This window comes from Vombatus ursinus, unplaced genomic scaffold (assembly GCF_900497805.2).
Source record: "Vombatus ursinus unplaced genomic scaffold, bare-nosed wombat genome assembly UNPS02014798.1, whole genome shotgun sequence".
Classification (NCBI taxonomy): domain Eukaryota; kingdom Metazoa; phylum Chordata; class Mammalia; order Diprotodontia; family Vombatidae; genus Vombatus; species Vombatus ursinus.
The window spans coordinates 37,240,230-37,257,888 of NW_020954576.1; the positions used below are offsets into that span (position 1 = coordinate 37,240,230).

The following is a 17,659-nucleotide window of genomic DNA, read 5'->3' on the forward strand; positions in this document are numbered from 1 at the left end:
AGATAGATAGATAGATAGATAGATAGATAGATAGATAGATAGATAGAGGTCACAGGGTGAGTTGAAGATGAAGGGGTCATATCTGGAGAATAAAATTAAGGGGTGAGAGAGGATTATACCAGGATTATACCAAGTTAACAGCTTGCTAAAGGAGACCCAAAAAAATACTGAAGAAAATAACACCTTAAAAAATAGCCTAACCCAAATGGCAAAAGAGGTCCAAAAAGCCAACGAAGAAAAGAATGCCCTAAAGAGCAAAATTGGCCAAATGATAAAGGAAGTCCAAAAGATTACTGAATAAAATACTTCCTTAAAAATTAGAATAGAGCAATTGGAAGCCAGTGACTTTATGAGAAATCAAGACACTGTAAAACAAATCCAAAAAAATGAAAAATTAGAAAACAATGTGAAATATCTCATTGGAAAAACAACTGACCTGGAAAATAGATACAGGAGAGAGAATTTAAAAATTATTGGATTATCTGAAAGCCATAATCAAAAAAAGAGCCTAGACATCATCTTTCAAGAAATTATCAAGGAAAACTGCCCTGATATTTTAGAACCAGAGGGCAAAATAGAAATTGAAAGAATCCACCAATCTTCTCCTGAAAGAGATCCCCAAAGGAAAACTCCTAGGAATATTGTAGCCAAATTCCAGAGTTCCCAGGTCAAGGAGAAAATATTACAAGCAGCCAGAAAGAAACAATTCAAGTATTGTGGAAACACAATCAGGATAACACAAGATTTAGCTGCTTCTACATTAAGGGACCGCAGTGCATGGAATATAATATTCCGGAGAGCAAAGGAGATAGGATTACAACCAAGAATCATCTACCCAACAAAACTGAGTATAATTCTTCAGGGGAAAAAAATGGTCATTCAGTGAAATAGAGGACTTTCAAGCATTCTTGATGAAAAGACCAGAGCTGAATAGAAAATTTGACTTTTCAATACAAGATTCATGTGGAACATGAAGAGGTAAACAGGAAAGAGAAATCATAAGGGACTTACTAAGGTTGAACTGTTTACATTCCTGCATGGAAAGATGATATTTGTAACTCATGAGACCTTTGTCAGTATTAGGGTAGTTGGAGGGAAAAAATTATATGTATGTAGATAGATAGATAGATAGATAGATAGATAGATAGATAGATAGATAGATAGATAGATGGATGGATGGATGGATGGATAGATAGATAGATACATAGATACATAGATAGATAGATAGATAGATAGATAGATAGATAGATAGATAGATAGATAGATAGATAGATAGATAGATAGATAGATAGAGGTCACAGGGTAAGTTGAAGATGAAGGGGTCATATCTGGAGAATAAAATTAAGGGGTGAGAGAGGATTATACCAGGAGAAGGAGAAAGGGAAAGGTAGAATTATCTCACAAAAAAAAAGAAATGGCTACCATTAGACATAAATAGGTAACTATACATATATAAATTATTCTGTACATACTTCTACTTATCTGTTCTTTCTCTAGATTCAGATAGCATCTCTCTTCATATGTCCTTTATAGTTAATTTGGGTATTTATAATGGTCAAAATAAGTTATTCGTTCCAAGGCATCCTTAAAACAATATTGCTGTTACTATAAACAATCTTCTCCTGCTTTATCAATATTCCTAAAACTGTCATTATTACTAAGGTAGTTTGAAAGAAAGGTTGGGACAGAATAATGTCTTTAAAAGTATAAAATAAAACACATAGCTTTACAAAGGAAAAAAAAACAAGAGAATTCATAGTTCGTTAGCACTCAAAAAGCTGTTAGATATTATTTTACAAAAGACGAAACTGGTTGGGGAGAGGTACTTGCCCAAAATCTTGTTGTTAACAAGAGAATTCATTGTTTGTTAGAGCTCAAAAAACTGTTACATATTATTTTACAAAAGATGAAACTGGTTGTGGAGAGGTTCTTGCCCAGAATCACACAGCTGATTAGTCCAAGAGCTAAGACTTGAATCTAGGTCCCCAGACTGTGCCTGGTACACTTTCCAATGCATCATGTTACCTCCTTTTGTGGAGTAGCAGTGAGATTTAAGGTGAGGTTTGTCAGTATGAATTTATAATGCTTTAAATTAAAACTTTCTTTTTTACTTTCTTGAGCAATGTTAGCAGCCTAAAGCTTGGCTGGAAAACAAACAAACTAACCAGAGTTGAGATTTAACTACTCAAAAGTGGAAATTGTGGAAAATTAAGGGGATGAGAGATTCTAGGGTGGTCAATCAGTCAATACACATTTATTAGGTGTTTACTATATGCCAGGCACTGTGCTAAGATACAAAGAAAGGCCACAAAAAGCAGTCCTTGAGCTCAAGGAGCATAGATTCTAATGAAGGAAACAATATTACATAGTGATATGTGTATGGAACAGATGGAAGGTTAATCTGAAAGAGAAAGCTATTTTGCATATGGAAGGAATGGGAAAGGTCTCCTGCAGAAAAACGTTGAGTTGAGTCATAAAGGAAATTACAAGTCAGAGGGAAAAGTATTACAGTCATGAGGCACAGCCAAGGCAAAGGCAGAGAGATAGGAAATGAGGGTTCAAAGAATTGCAAGTAGCCCAGTGTGGCTGGACAGTAGAATATCAGGGGCAGCAAAGCACAACCATAATGCAAAGGAGGAAGAGGCCAAAGTATAAAGAGCTTTAAATACTAGCAAATTTAATATTTGATCTAGAGGTCATTGGGAGACACTAGAGCTCACTGTGGGAGGAGAAGGAACATTTTCAGAATTAAGTTTTAGAAAAATCGTATTGGCAGCTGAGTAGAGGATGGAGCAGATAGGGGAAACACTTAGGAAAGGAGACCAGTCATAAGTCCATTAAAATAATCTAGGTGAGAGGTGATGAGGACCTGAACTAGGGTTGTGGCTGTGTGTTCCATTTGGACATGCTTTACCCCAAACCTCCTCTGTCTAATTTCTTTATTGCTATTGAGGGCAGCAATATCCTCATAGTCATTTAGGTTTGCAACTTGGGTGTCATTCTCAACTCCTCATTCCCTCTCACCACCACTACCTCCATATACAGTCTGTCTCCAAGGCCTTGTCAGTTTTACCTTTGTGACATCTCTCACATCTGCCCCCTTCTCTCCTTTAACACTGCCACCACCCGAATGAAGGCCCTTATCACGTCACACCTGTATTAACAATAATAGGTAGATTACTAGTTGGTCTGTCTGCCACAAGTCTCTCTCTATTCCAGTCCATACTCCATTCAGTCATCAAAGTGACCTTCCTAAAGCATAGGTTACCATATCAACTTCTCCCACCTCCCATTCAATAAACTTCAGTGGCTGCCTATCACCTTCAAGATTAAATATAAAATCCTCTGTTTGACACTGAAAGTTTTTCATAACCTGTCCTCCCTACTTTTCTAGTCTTCTTACACCTTATATTTTCACGTACTCTGTAATCAGCGACGTTGGCCTCTGCTCTTCCTTCAATAAGACACTGCATTTCCCAACTTTAGGAATTTTCACTGGCTGTCCCCTATGCTTGGAATACTCTCCCTCTTCTTCTCTGTCTCCTGATTTGCTTCAAGTCCCAGCTAAAATTCTACCTTCCACAGGCCTTTGTTAATCTTTAATTCTAGTGCCTTTTCTCTTTTGACTATTTCCAATTTGTACTATATATAACTTGTACATAACCGTTTGCGTGTTGTCTCCATCCTTAGACTGTGAGATCCTCGAGAGCAAGGATTGTCTTTTATCTTTCTTTGCATGCCCCATTTAGTACAGCGACTGACACATTGCAGGCACTTAAATGTTTATTGACTGACTGATTGATTGTACAAGTGGACAGAAGGGGAGAAGAGGTGCAAATTTAGAAATAAGATTTGGCAATGGATTAGATATATGAATTAAGTGAGAACAAGGAGTTTAGTTTACAATGTTGAGGTTGTAAGCATGGGTGATTAGATGGATGAAAGTATGTATGACAATAATTGGGAAGTTTGGGAAAAGAGAAGGTTTTGGGGAAAAGATAATGAGCTCTGTTTTGGACATGTTGAGTTTGCCTTTCCAAGAGGCAATTGGAGAGAAGAGACAGACTGGAGCTAGAGATATAGCTCTAGAAATCATCTGCATAGAGATATTTTAACTCATGGGGAGAGAGTGGTGGAAAAATTTTATATGGCTGATCATAGGATTTGACCTGAGTAAGGTGGCAAATAATGCCAGCATAGGTGTGATGCACTAGGCGAAGAGGGAGGAATTAAGGAGACAATGGTCACATTGGTACCTGTTCAGTACATGTAAGTGAAAAGGAAAGATGGAAGAATCAAAAGCTATGGTCAGAACATAGAATTTCATAGTCCAGGGTTTTGAAGCAATGGGGTGAAAGAAGAGGTTACTAGAACTAACAAAGTTAAGAAACTCTGACAGATTCAAATATTAGAAGAATCATTAAAGTATATTTACTTCCATGAAGATGGTAGTAGAGGATCCAGGAGAAAGGAAGAATGTGAGCCAGGAAATTATTGACAAAGGTGGGAAAGTATCCTGGCAGTTGGTAGACGACAGAAATGAGAGTGGGAAAAGGGTCACTAGTTGTACAATCTTGAGCAAATCACTTAACCTTTCTGTTTCACACCTGTAAAATGGGGATAATAATGTCTGCCTTGCTTACCTCATGAGACTGAGTCAAAGATCAAATGAGATAATGTATGTGAAAGCACTTTTAAAAATCATAAAGACAGTCTATAAAAGTGCAAGGTACTTATTACTGTTAATAATATTAGGTATTATTATTTTTGTTGACAATATTACATTAGGTCAATTCATATACCATTTATTTATGATCAATTTTGTTCCATGAATGTTTATTTGCCTAGGATACATGGCTTAGAATTAAATTAATATCACGTATGTTTTATTTAATTTAGACTCAAGAAATACTCAGTCATAGACTATTTAAAGAGGGTATTACAATGAATAATCACAATAGTTCCCCTCGGTCTCTCTCAACTTATGATTAAAGCATTTCCAATGATACCCTCCCACCCATTATTTTTAGTTAATATTCTTTTAGTGAATCCTTTATTACATCAGTTCACATGATACTTGATGACACATAGTAGCCTCATGTCCTTTATCCTCTCCAAAGCAATTTACCAATATTCCGTTAATTAATACTCGCATGCCTTTATGAACCAAGCATTGTTTCTTCAACAAGCTGCTTTTTGTTTTTAGCTTATAATCCTACCCTAACTTATTTGAGGGAAGGGGAAAATCAGACCAGTAATTTTACTAGTGTAGACAACTCCATCTACCAATACAGATCAACATCTACTCTGAACCCTGTCATTTTGGAGAGTTGCCTGGGGCACAGAGAGATTAAATGACTTTCCTAGGGTCACACAGCCAGCATGTGTCAGAGTTAGAACTTGAACCTGGGTCTTCCTAAATTGGAGATTTGTTCTCTATCCACTGTACTACCTACCTCTCATAACACCATCCCCCAGCCAACACCAACACCAAGTATTATTATCACTATATAAAAAATATATTTTAATTCCCAGAATTACATGGATTCAAACAAGAAAAAGTTAATTACCCTTTAATAATTTTTGTCCTTAAAATCAGGAAGTTATAGAATAGTCTGAGATTATTATCTACATCTGGGCTATAGAACGGTCTGAGACAGTTATACTGGGGAGGTGGAGGGGGGAAGTAGCTAGGACAAGTTCTAGGTATGTGTGTGGAGGGGAGGAGATATGAGTAGAAAAAGTTATTCCTGAGTGCACGATCTTCTTTTTCAATTCCCTTTCTCCAAGAAACCAGTGTTTCAATGCCACTTTCTTGGTAGCCAAGGGTCATCTCTTCTGTTTCTCTCACCCCCAAAGAATTGAGACATCCAACCTCTGTCTTTTTATCCTGGTATAAAAATTCATACTGAAGACTTTTCTTGATGTCATGCTTCAAAAAAGCTTTCCTATCCAGTACCATTCCTTCAAGGTTTCCCTTTCAAAGACGATGAATCAACTTGGTAACATAAATCATTAGCATCAACATAATGTAATCTAACAAGCCTTGGATTTGAAATCTTTGATACTGAACTCAAATCCTCACTCTACTATTTACTCTTAGTATGACCGCAAGTAAGTCATTCAGTGCCTCTAAGCCTCACTTTACTCAACTGTAAAATGAAGAAGTAAAGGTCTCTTCTAACTCTCAATCCCATGATTCATCATCAAAGGTAAGCTATGTTACCCTTCTAAGATAACATGTGAACATAGAGAGTTGAAGGGTTCTTGGGGGCCAACTAGTCCAATGCTCTCATTTTGCAGATGAAAAAACTGAAGCCAGGACAAAATTACTTTGGATCTAAAGCATATCTAGAAACTGAACTCTGAATTAGGATGTTCATAAAGGCAAATCTCACTAAAATAATGGTATCTAGAAAAAAATAACAATAGCTAGTGTAGAGCTTTAACATTTGTGGAGCTTTAACATTTGTGGAGCACTTCAAAAATAGTATCTCATTTGATCCTCACAACAATCCTGGAAGGTAGATGCTATTATTATCCTTACTTGACAGATGAGGAAACTGAGGCAGGCAGATGTTAAGTGACTTGCTTAGGGGTTACATCTCTACGAAGAACTTAGATTTGACCTCAGGCCTTCCTGATTCCAAGTATAGCACTCTATCCACTGTGCTACCTAGCTGCCTCACTAACAAAATTAGCTCAGGTTAGAACACTTATGAAGTAGGAGTTGCTTTATGCCTTACTATGTATGTGAGAAATATAACTAGATCTTCAGCCTAGACAAAACCATACAGTAATAGGGTTCTGTACATTGAGAGTTTATTAGCCGTGACAAAAGAGCATCTTAAAGTGTTAAATTTATTTCTTCTACCAATACTAATTTTAATTTAATGGTTCTTGGCATCAGAACAAATACGGCTTGACTTCTCTTCATGTTGTTGAGAGAAGTGTTGAAAATCCAAAGCCAAGAAATTCTTTCTCCAGAGCACTTCCTTTGCCCCCTCCTCTTGAACTGTTTGTTCATCAACACTAGTATTCTATTCTTGCAAGCATACTGGAGAAACATCAATTCCTCCACTAATTTTTGAAGTAATTGGCTTGATATATTCTGATGGGAGTCATTAGACCAGTTGACAGTCAGATTAACAGCTATTTGCCAACAGTCCTCTTAATAGGATCTCTTTTTACCAGCATCTCACCTTTCCTACTCTTTCATAGTTCGTAATACCTGTTTTAGAGTCAAAGATGTGAATTCAAGTCCCACTGCCTCCCCAATATGTTACTGGTAGTGATTCCTCTATAGGAAAAAAAAAAAAACTTCTGGAAAAATGGGTTTGATGGCTGTTATCACATTTAGTCAGTAACAGACAATCCCAACTACCACAATTTTCCTTGCCAAAAAAAAAAAGAAAGAAAGAAAGAAGAAAGGAATTGAAAGCAATTTTCAACAAACGGACAAATACAAGTCAATTTTGCAGTAAAAATCAATAAGGTTAATCCTGGTTGTCCATGAAGATCAATAAAATAAAGATGGGTCATTTTTGACTAACGTAATTTTCAGCTATTTAAAAAACAATGAGACCAAGATAGTCAATATTCTCTGACATTTCACACCAAGGTATCATGACTTCTAGGTTGTTTGGTGAACCCTGGGCATCCTCCAGCACTACCTAGAATTATATAATCCATCCTATCTGACATAAGCCGCCAAGTGAGCAAAATATGGAAGAGAAGAGGACATGTCAATAGAAGAGGAGCTATAGAGTAGTCAAATACAGGTGGAAAAGAGAACTTCTGGGGCAATACGAGAAGGATCCAGAATGAGTGGTACTATGGGTCAGGGATCTAAACAAGGTTATTGCATTTAGACATCTAATTTTTGGCATGAAATTGTGTAGTTGTAATGTAGAAAGATAGAGAAAGGCTTATGGAAAGCCAGAAAGGTGGAATGTGATGGGAATAATACAATAAAGTTCCCAGAACCTGCAATTGTTTAGATATAATAATTCCCTTCTCCAAGGAGTTCATTTGATTAAATTCAGATAATATATAGTCTTTGAGAGATAAAGAGAAGAATATAGCTGATAACTTGTAAACGATTAACTTTCCTTCCAATTTGACTTGAAGCAATATAGAAATTAGGATTTGTAAAAGAAATATTAATGTAAATTACTTTGAATAATGAGTCATCTATCTCCTTCTGGGAAATTTCTAGAGTCATCCTTTTGATCAATATAAAGACAATTTAAAGGGGGGAAAGGAGCAAATAACATACCCCCTTCTGAGAATGGAGTAATAAGTCTACTTGTTCTTTTATCTCAAGGTTTGCCCCAGTATTTTGCATGCAGTAGATGCTTCCTAAGTGTTTGTTTAATTAAATTGAATTTTCCAGACCTTTTCTTTTTCCTATTTTGCAAACTAAGTTAAACTAAGTCAGGATGAATTAATGAGCTCATTCCTCTGAGATCTAGTACATTGCTTTTAACTCCACTGAATGGCAGTTTAATCAGTAACCCCTGGGTGCCCATACCAAGGAGGTCATAATAAATGCACACTGATCAGAGCAAATGGAATCAGAAACCACTTATTGGCTATGAAGAGCACCTCATAAGTGCAACAGCTCCCCTTTGATTCTGATTTCAAATAAGCACCTTGTTGCTCTCCCAATTCACTTGATAGTCTCTTCCTACAGCCCCCAAACATATACATATTTTTAACATTTCTTTTTGCAATAATTAGTCATCCCAGTATTTGCTGAGAAATCAACAGATTCTCTAAACCAGAGAACTCCCAGAAGGGCCCCCCAAAATCTGTGAGTACTACAACTAGAAGACCTATGATATAGGTAAGAGAAAAAGAAAAGGGGGAAAAGGAGAAAAAATGGTATTTGAGAGTAAGTGGAAGAGGACAGAAAAAGGAAAGAAAGAAAAAAGGTAAAAAAATTTTAGAGATGTGTATGATGGGGAATGAATGGTAGAGGATCAGTGTCACTGTTACACAGTGACCCATCTTATAGACAGTCAACCCTTACTCTAAAGTCTAAACCAACCCTTTCCTTTCTCCTCAGAGAATACACAACAGCAACTCCTTACATACAGGTTACCTGAATGAGTTCGTCCAGCTCAGTTGCATTGACACAAGAGTGTTGAGATATGAATGTCTGCTTCTGAATCACAATGGTGGTCCTCCGTGAAATCTCATGAGGTTGCTCCAGAGCTTTGAACACAGTGGCTCCAATGATCAGATAGACAACTACCACCAGGAAAATCGTGGAGACCGTCTTCCATTTCATAACATTAATAGTTGTGTCACTCTCCACTCGGGAAGAAAGTACTGTGGGCTTTGTAGAAAAGGAGAGCCTCGGTTTGGAGTTCTGAGTGGCAGATTTAGGATCCAGCAAGTCAGGTGCCGCCACTAGTAACAACAGAGAAGGAGCATTAAATTGGAGTTGGTTTAGGGTGTTCTGGTTGGGTGAGTTTTGTTTTTTTTTTGAATGGGGCCAGCAAAACTTATTTCAACCATCCTTGCTTTCCTGGTAGCAGGTAGCTGAGCTCTAATATTCAGACCAGATATCACCTCCTAGAATCTCAGATCCAGTAGCCTATATACGGGTACCTGCCCAGAAAAAGGGTTGGGATCTTTATTCTCATGATTTCATGTGGTATTGAGAGAAGAAAGAAGAGGTGGACCTGGAAACTTGAACAAAGATTAGAATTTGCAAAGAATTGCCTTTTAAAATTCCAAATTCATAGTCTTTTGCTATAGCAAGCTATTTTTTTATAGCCATCTTCTGTGCTAGACAATAAATGGGGTTTTGTTTGAGTCCTATATACTTGAAATGCATTTAAAAAAAAAAAACCGCTCACAGCCCCTGTTCTCAAGCAGCTTACAATCAGAACAGTCAGAACAATATAAGAAACAAATTGTTATTTTGCAGTTTAAAGTAAGGATTATTTTATTCCTTAAGATACCAACATTTTTGCACATAGTAAATCAGCAGTATTTATGTCACTGAACCTTCTTTGCATCATGTAAGTTCTTTTTCCTAGTGCCCAATGGGACCTCTTTCTTTCATTCTTTTAAATTGTGGTATGTTCAAAAAAAGAAAACTCATTGCTACTTACAGAAACACAATCCTAGGTACAACTCACAAGTATTTGAATAATGATCGATCATCCAGAAAAAGAAAATTTAAACTTTGTCTCCTACCCCTGTACTCTTGTACCCTCCATGATCTGGAAAAAGATAATTGCTCCATTAGGGTATATTTATATGTCCTCTTACAAATTCTCATACACTCTGCTGTAACTATGAAGCCATTTATTATTCATCTCAGTTATTCAAAAATATCATTAATGGACTCCCTTTTAGAAAATAAAAGAGATACCAGAATTCTGCCATGTTGGGAGAGGGGAAGAAGGGAATCAATCATCTACTGAAGGACGGTTGATTATATCTATCTCAACAAACCAGTGGAATGGCAATATCCCACTGAAAGTTTTAACCAAAATACTTCTGACTTATGACCTTACAAGCATAGTACCTTGCATACAATAGCCACTTAATAAATGTTTGTTGATTGTTAGATGGGAATGGATTAGAAGTATCTACATGAGCCCAAACAGAAAAGACTGTAGTATCCAGTTCCCTAAGTATATAGTCACAGAATGAATTAATATACTTCATATTTCAATACTTCAGTAAATGAATTTACTATGTTGTGCATTACAGATACATTGATTAATGTTATAATGCAAGATACACATTAGGTAGTCATGTGAGAAATTCAAAGACAACTGAAAATTTAAGAATACACATGTAGTAAAGAGTGAAGTCAAGCTGTCATATTTCACATGTCTAATGTCCTCTCCCAGACTATCCTCTGTGAGTTAAACCATACAGCTACCAATCACAATTTCATTTCACAAAATAAATCTACAGTAGCACTTAGGCAAGAAGCTTTGTACACAAAGCTATTTAAAGCTCTGGGCTTCAGCACAGCTGTAATGTGGTGGGGGATGAAAAAAAGGGTCTCTTCATTGAGTAGAACTCATACCCCTTTTTCATTTTTCTCCAAAAAAAGTGAGTTCACAGCTGGAAGCCAATATAGCATGTTTCTTTCCCTTACTAAAAAAAAATTAAAAAGGAAGTGTTCTGAGGACACCTCACTATGTATCCAGACAGATAAATATCTACATGGATATGTATGTGTTTATCTTCCCCCCCCCAAGTATATTCAGCTGCACTAAATAATGCCAGTGATTAAAACCATTATTATTACTTTTTTGAAAGATAATTAATTATGCAATTAAATATAACATGAATGTATTTAACCTTATATAAGTAAGAAAATTCAAAGCTCAGACTTCCTAAGTGAGGATTCTTTTCAGAGTCACTGTCCTCAAGGAAAAACAAAATAATCATGATAAGGTTTGATTAGATAGATAGACAGACAGACAGACAAGCTCTTTTGGCATATCTGGGTGATAAATTACAATACTAATGAGAAATAATACAAACTTAAGCAATCACTGAGCAGAACTGAATAGACTTGAACAGTCTTTATGCTCCCACACTGCACTTATCCTTTGAAAGAAATCTCAGAGCTCCCCTAAATCCCATCAACACACAGACACAGACAATCCCTTAAATCAGTGGTTTCTAACCTGAAGAATCTGGGAACCTTTGAAAATTATTGCTTCTCAAAAGATAATCCCACCTTTCCTTATGCACTTATAACAGTCACTCAATTTACTATTGGAAGAAGTCCAAATTTATCTTTTTAAAATTCAAAGAAATCTACTTCTCCCAAGCAATTAAAACTTTTTCAATTACCAAAAACAAATGAGATGTCTATTCTAATAACTGAGTATATCGAAATGTTGGTGAAATCTCAGATAAAAACCAAAAATAATCTTTTTTTCCCAAGTCAAACATGGGAAACCAGTGAGTTTGTAACTTTGCTTGGTAAAAGCCCAAAGGAAGCTACTCAGAGAAAAGAAATAGAGGTTGTATCTTTCCCTACTCTCCTTCGCTCAGCAAAGAGGGCTCCTAAACTAATGACAGGCCATTCTTAAAGCAGATGCTCCCCATCCTCACCCATTTACTTATTCTTCAAACAGACTCTTCGGGAGTTCTGACAGGAGACCTGATGCTGGCAGAAGCCAGACTTCAGCACCACTTATTCTCTTCACACAGCTAGCAACAAGTGTGGACAAACACCGCATAATATAACCCTACACAATCCTAACCTCCCCCTCCCCCTCATAGACCTCTCCTTCTATTCCCCTTCCCCCGCCCCCCGCATCACAAATCTTTCAAAATATTCAAAACAAAAACTCAACGCAGATGCAAAAGTCCGGGATGCTAAAGGGGTGAGGGGAGTAAAAAAGAGGGGAAAGAAGGAGGGGTTAGGTTAGGATAGGAAAAATAAAAGTGGGTTTGTCCCTAAATGATCTGCTCGCCAAGCTAGACCCAAGGTGTTGACCTTAAACGGGGTCTGAATGGACTACACACAGCTTGGAGAAAGCCAAGCGACTGTCCTCTAGGACGAAGCGGCTAGGGAGACCAGAGGGATGACGCCTGGGAACAAGAGATTTACCTCCTGCACTGGAGCCGGCTGTCTCCTGCGAGGCACTAGAAAGCATGAGGCATGCATGCAGCATTCAACACTGGGGAAGGTGTTGGGGAGGGGGGGATAGGCTTGAGGGGAGGGGGCCTCGAAGCTTTTAAAAAACACGTCAAGGTACTCACTTCTTATTCACAGACTGGCTGCGCGCTCCGAGTTTCAGGGGCAGGCATTTTCCCAGTCTTTGTTTTACTGAGGGGGGAGGCAGGAGGGAGCGGGGGAGGGGGAAATAGACTTGAATCGAAAAGGTGGGGGGAGGGCGGGGGGAGAAAGGACTGTTGGATAGCTAGCCGCAAAGAGGACGAGGCGAGAAGTTGGGTCCTCCTGCCCCTATCCTCCCTCCAAGGCCCCCCAGGCCCAGGGGGAGCAAGGCGCTGCTCGGGAGCTCTAGAGCTGCGGCTGTCACAGGGTGGTGAGCAAGAGGGAGCTGGAATGGGGCTGCTGCCACCGCCACCGCCCGGGGGGCTCCCAGGCTCTCCCTCGCCTCCTCGCCTCCTCGCCCCGTCACCAGGAGCCTTTGTGTCAATCGGTCCTGTCTGCGCGTCTGTCCGCCCTGCTGCCTTTGTGTGAGAATCTCGCTCGGTCCCTCTTTGCATGTCTTTGTGTGTCTCCTCTCCCAAGTCTCCCCCACACACACACCCCCAATGCGTGAGCGCGAGTGTATAAGCGTGTGTATGTGTGTATCTGTGTGTGTGTATGTGTGTGTGACACAGTCACCGTGTGGCCTCTGCCTGTTTCCCCTCCTCTCCCTTCTCTTTGCTTGTCTCCCTCCCTTTCTCCCCCTCCACCGCCCCTCCATAGCCTGTCTCCTTTCCCTCCTTTCAATCTTCCCTCCTACTTGTCTCCTCCTTCCTCCCTGCCTTTGCTCTTCGCTTGTCAATCCTCCCCCTAATTCCCGACAACCTCCACCATTCTGCACCTTCTGCCTATAGCTTCGTCTCTGATTTGTGCCCTTTTCCCTGGCTGGAAATGGAACTCCGTTGCGCTCAATTGGCTTCTCTTCGTCTCTGTGCCCTGGTCCCTGACCCTGCCACCATTTTCTCTAAAACCAGGTGACACCCACTACTCTCAGGTATATAGTACACTAGTCTCAGTGCCCCACCCAGTCCCCAACCTGGTCCCTGGAATCCACGCACTGGTCCCTCCTAGCTGAAGGAGGGAGACGACGGGATGTGTTGAGTCCTAAAGATCGTTCCACGTGGTCTTCTCTCTCTCTGCGACCTTCCATCCGAGGTTGGCACTCTGCTCTTGCTATAGAGCCTAAGGGTTATTGTGCGGAAAAGAGACCCCAATAGTTGGTCTTTCTCTTTCTTACTTGGTACCGATGTAAGAAAGTCCATCTGTCCTCTTCTCTGCCAAGCTATCATCCCAGCAACAACTGAGGCTTCTTCCTTTATTCCCTGACAGAACTCTGACCAACCCTTGATTTGACAGGATTGGGGAGGTGGGGGTGGAGGGGACGGGGAGAGCAGATGTGTCAAGGACAAAAACACTAAAGAGGGATGCTGAAGGATGAAAGAGGAGAAAGCAGAGTCTTCTACGGAAACTACCAGTTGCCAAGGGTTCGTGGAGGTACACAGTGTACTACTTCAGTGGGGGCAAAAGGGTAGCAGAAGTCGGATGAATGAGATCAGCCCCCTCCACCACTCTAAAGTCCTGGCTTTGGCACCAGGATACTCTAAACTTGTGGCCATAGCCTGCTTAACATTGCAGTTGGAAGAATAGGAGGAGAGGAAAGGGTGTTTAGATTAGAACCTCCTATGCTAACAGACAAATCATTTCACAGTACACAAATGATTTAACAGGAATAGAACCAAAGCTCTCAGAGTAAATTATTTTCCCTTTCCAGGGCTGCAGCATGAATTGCCTGCTGTGTTCCACCCTCCCACCCCCACCAACCACACCAAATTTACCTTCTGTAACTGCAGTAAGTCATGGCACATAGGAGTGCATGTCCTGTAATAAGTAGACCCAGAGACCCTGTGAACCTGGAAGGTGACTTCTGGTGCACAACAGAGCTGCAAGTTACCTTTAAGAAGACTAAGAAATTATGTAGCTACCTTTGTTCTTTTAAAATGTTCAGAGCAGTTTCTGGATCCCTCTTCCCCAGCCTTTTGCCTTTGTGAGTATACTATACTGTCACAGCTCCTGTGTGTGCCCAAAAGTTTTTAACTTTAGCCTCTTCCAACTCCATATCCTTTTCTTCTATTAATGAAAAAGAAAAATCTCAACTTACTAACCATCATTCCAAATTTCCCTTTAGCTTTCTAAGTGAGTCTGAGTGTATTCCTAGTCATGAAATTAATACATATTCTGAACATTATTTTTATTCTCTTCTCACATTGTTCCAGGCTAAATTACTGCAGTTCCTCTCTCACTTTTCTTCCTTTCTCTTTTTTTCTAGTCCCCAACTCATTGGGTTTATTTTTTCCTTCTCTCCTCTGCATTTTGTAAAAATCAACCACATCTTACTCAAGTTGTAGACCTCCAAGTCAGACCAAGGACTGACTAATGCAAAATATGGTGAGAAGTTACTTCATACCATAGCCTCAATAAAATGTTTCCTTTTCCCCCAAAACAGTGTATGGTTGACATTTTCAGCTAGTGGTTCACCACAAGATCCAAATATCTGTTCCTTTTGAAAACTGTCAGTCCTTCCTTGTCTCTATGTATAGCAAACAAACTGCCTCAATTTCACCCTTGCATCACTTCCTGGATTGACCTTGCCTTCCTGAATGTAGGAGGAATATTTAAGAACAAATGTGCTTTGCAAATAGATTTTTTTAAAAATTCATAAAAACTTCTCACAAAAGAATCACAACAAATTAATTTGTGGACTTATCTTTCTTCTCTTGTATACACAAGTTTCTGGGACCAATAAACTATTCTTTACACGGCTATCTTTCATGTTTACCAGCACCATCCCTCAATGTTCCTGCCTATGAGTACCTCCTCTTACATATTCAGAGACCAGTACGATATAATGGGCAGTGTCATCTTGAATCACAAATCCTCAGTCACTCAGTGTTTGAAGCAAGAGCAAAAAAAAAAAAAAGAAGTAGGCTGGTTTGTATATCATTTCATTTGGGGAAAGAAGAAAATGGGATGGTTTATCCTGTTTACATTCATGCCAATGTCATTGGGCAAATAGAAAATCCCACAAGACCATTTTATAAAGGGCCAAGTTGATTCCATGTCTTTTACTAATTCCTTGAGACCCATCCTAACTTCCTTTTTTCTAGGAACATCTACTAATTTGCATAGCATTTAGAATACGGAATTTAGAAATATCACCTAGTAGCAAGATTCAACTGAAGAAATGCCACAATGCTGTTTCCCAGCTTTCACTTAGCTCAAGCAGCAGATCTAAATACCCTGAACTCAGTTTAACATTTATTTTGCTATGCAACCTTGGCCTATTCAAAGTGACATGATAAAAATGGGTATGTCATTGGAATGGTTCTTCGAAATCCTGATTAGACCAGTAACCTAGTTGGAGATAATAGTGTTTGTGTTTGTTCAGGGCCACCAGCAACAAGCGACATCCCCACTTGTTTCTTAACCAAGGTTGTTATTTAGTTGACCCAGTTAATGCTGATTGTTGAAGTCAATCACCCAACTAGAGTATGGGGAGTCTTTATTTATGGGAAACATAGCTAGAAATTTTAGTTGACTAAAAACACAATGTAAGCCAATTGTTGGATATAGTGGTACCCTAAAGCAATCTAATCTTGCAATACCCCAGTGATCTGTAATTTATTTCATCAGCATGAGTACTGCTTCTCCTTCAAGGATTTAGTAGCTTATGTTTAAGAATTGCTGTGGCCAAAAAGTTCATTGCTTTGTGGTCAACCAGGTGATGATCCTCTCTGAAATTAGACAGACCAGTCTTCAAATAAAAGATATGTAGTTAAGCAGAGTCCATACTTGATAGAAACTGATTGAACTTCAGTTCCACCAGCATAACTTTTAAGAGCCCAGGTTTTACTCTATACCAAAAGCCAGTTAGATGGTGAAGTGGATAAAGTTTTGGACTTGGAGCAATGAAGACCTAAGTTCAAATCTAGCATCAGATACTAGCTGTGTGACCCTGGGTAAACAATCTGTATGCCTTAGTTTCCTCATTTGTAAAATGAAGATAATAATTGCCCCTAACCCTATGGTTGTTGTGAGGATCAAAGGAGATATTTGTAAAGTGCTTCGAAAACCTTAAAGAATCATGTAAGTGCATATGCTAGCTATTAGGTTATTAGATATCAGAAAGGACCCTAGGGGAGGAATGAAGTCTCAGGTAACACTAAGAGAAACATGATGTCCAGAAAAAATAAGGCAATAGAAGCATTATATTAAATACTATTCACACTACACCTGGGTTATATATTCAGTTCATGAACTGCATTTTAATATAGGCATTGACCACAACAATAGCTAGCACTTATATAATGCTCTAAAGTTTACAAAGAGCATTACACATATCTCATTTGACAAAGTGGATTGTAACCACAGGTGAGTAAACAAGATTGTGTTTATTGTTGGTCAGTCATTTTTCAGTCATGTCAGACTTTGTGACTGCATTTGGCATTTTCTTGGCAAAGATACTGGAGTGGTTTGCCATTTCTTTCTCCAGCTCACTTCACAGATGCAATGGAATTAAGGGACTTGCCCAGGATCACACAGGTAGTCAGTACCTGAGGTCAGATTTAAATTCAGAAAGATGTCTTTGTAACTCCAGGCCCAGCACTCTATCCACTGTACCACCTAGTAACAATATTACATGAAAAGCTATTAAAGGAACAGGCAGGGAGGAAAGGAGGAATTATGAGAGTCACAGCAGTCATTTTTTCAATATTTGGAGGGATATTGTTTCTATATGGAATTAGTTTTATTTCATATAACTTCTGAGGCAGGGGTGGTATAGCATCTGGGAACATGGAATAGTGATTTAGGGACAAAGGACCTGGGTTTGAATCCTGGACCTGCTCCTTAGTACGTGAGATATGATGAAAGTCACATATGCACTATGATATT

General features: G+C 38.9%; 1 protein-coding gene across 1 annotated transcript in view; it reads right to left on the reverse strand.

The window, feature by feature from the left end:
- KCNK2 (potassium two pore domain channel subfamily K member 2) overlaps positions 1 to 12,684 on the reverse strand; it is a 151,530-nt gene extending 138,846 nt beyond the window's left edge. Inside the window, exons 1-2 of the mRNA XM_027870681.1 lie at positions 12,605 to 12,684; positions 9,107 to 9,417 (exon numbers count right to left, since the gene is read on the reverse strand). Coding sequence (XP_027726482.1) covers positions 9,107 to 9,417; positions 12,605 to 12,668 — 375 coding nt within the window. The 5' untranslated portion in view covers positions 12,669 to 12,684. The remainder of the gene's footprint in view (positions 1 to 9,106; positions 9,418 to 12,604) is intronic.
- Between the last annotated feature and the right edge of the window lie 4,975 nt (positions 12,685 to 17,659).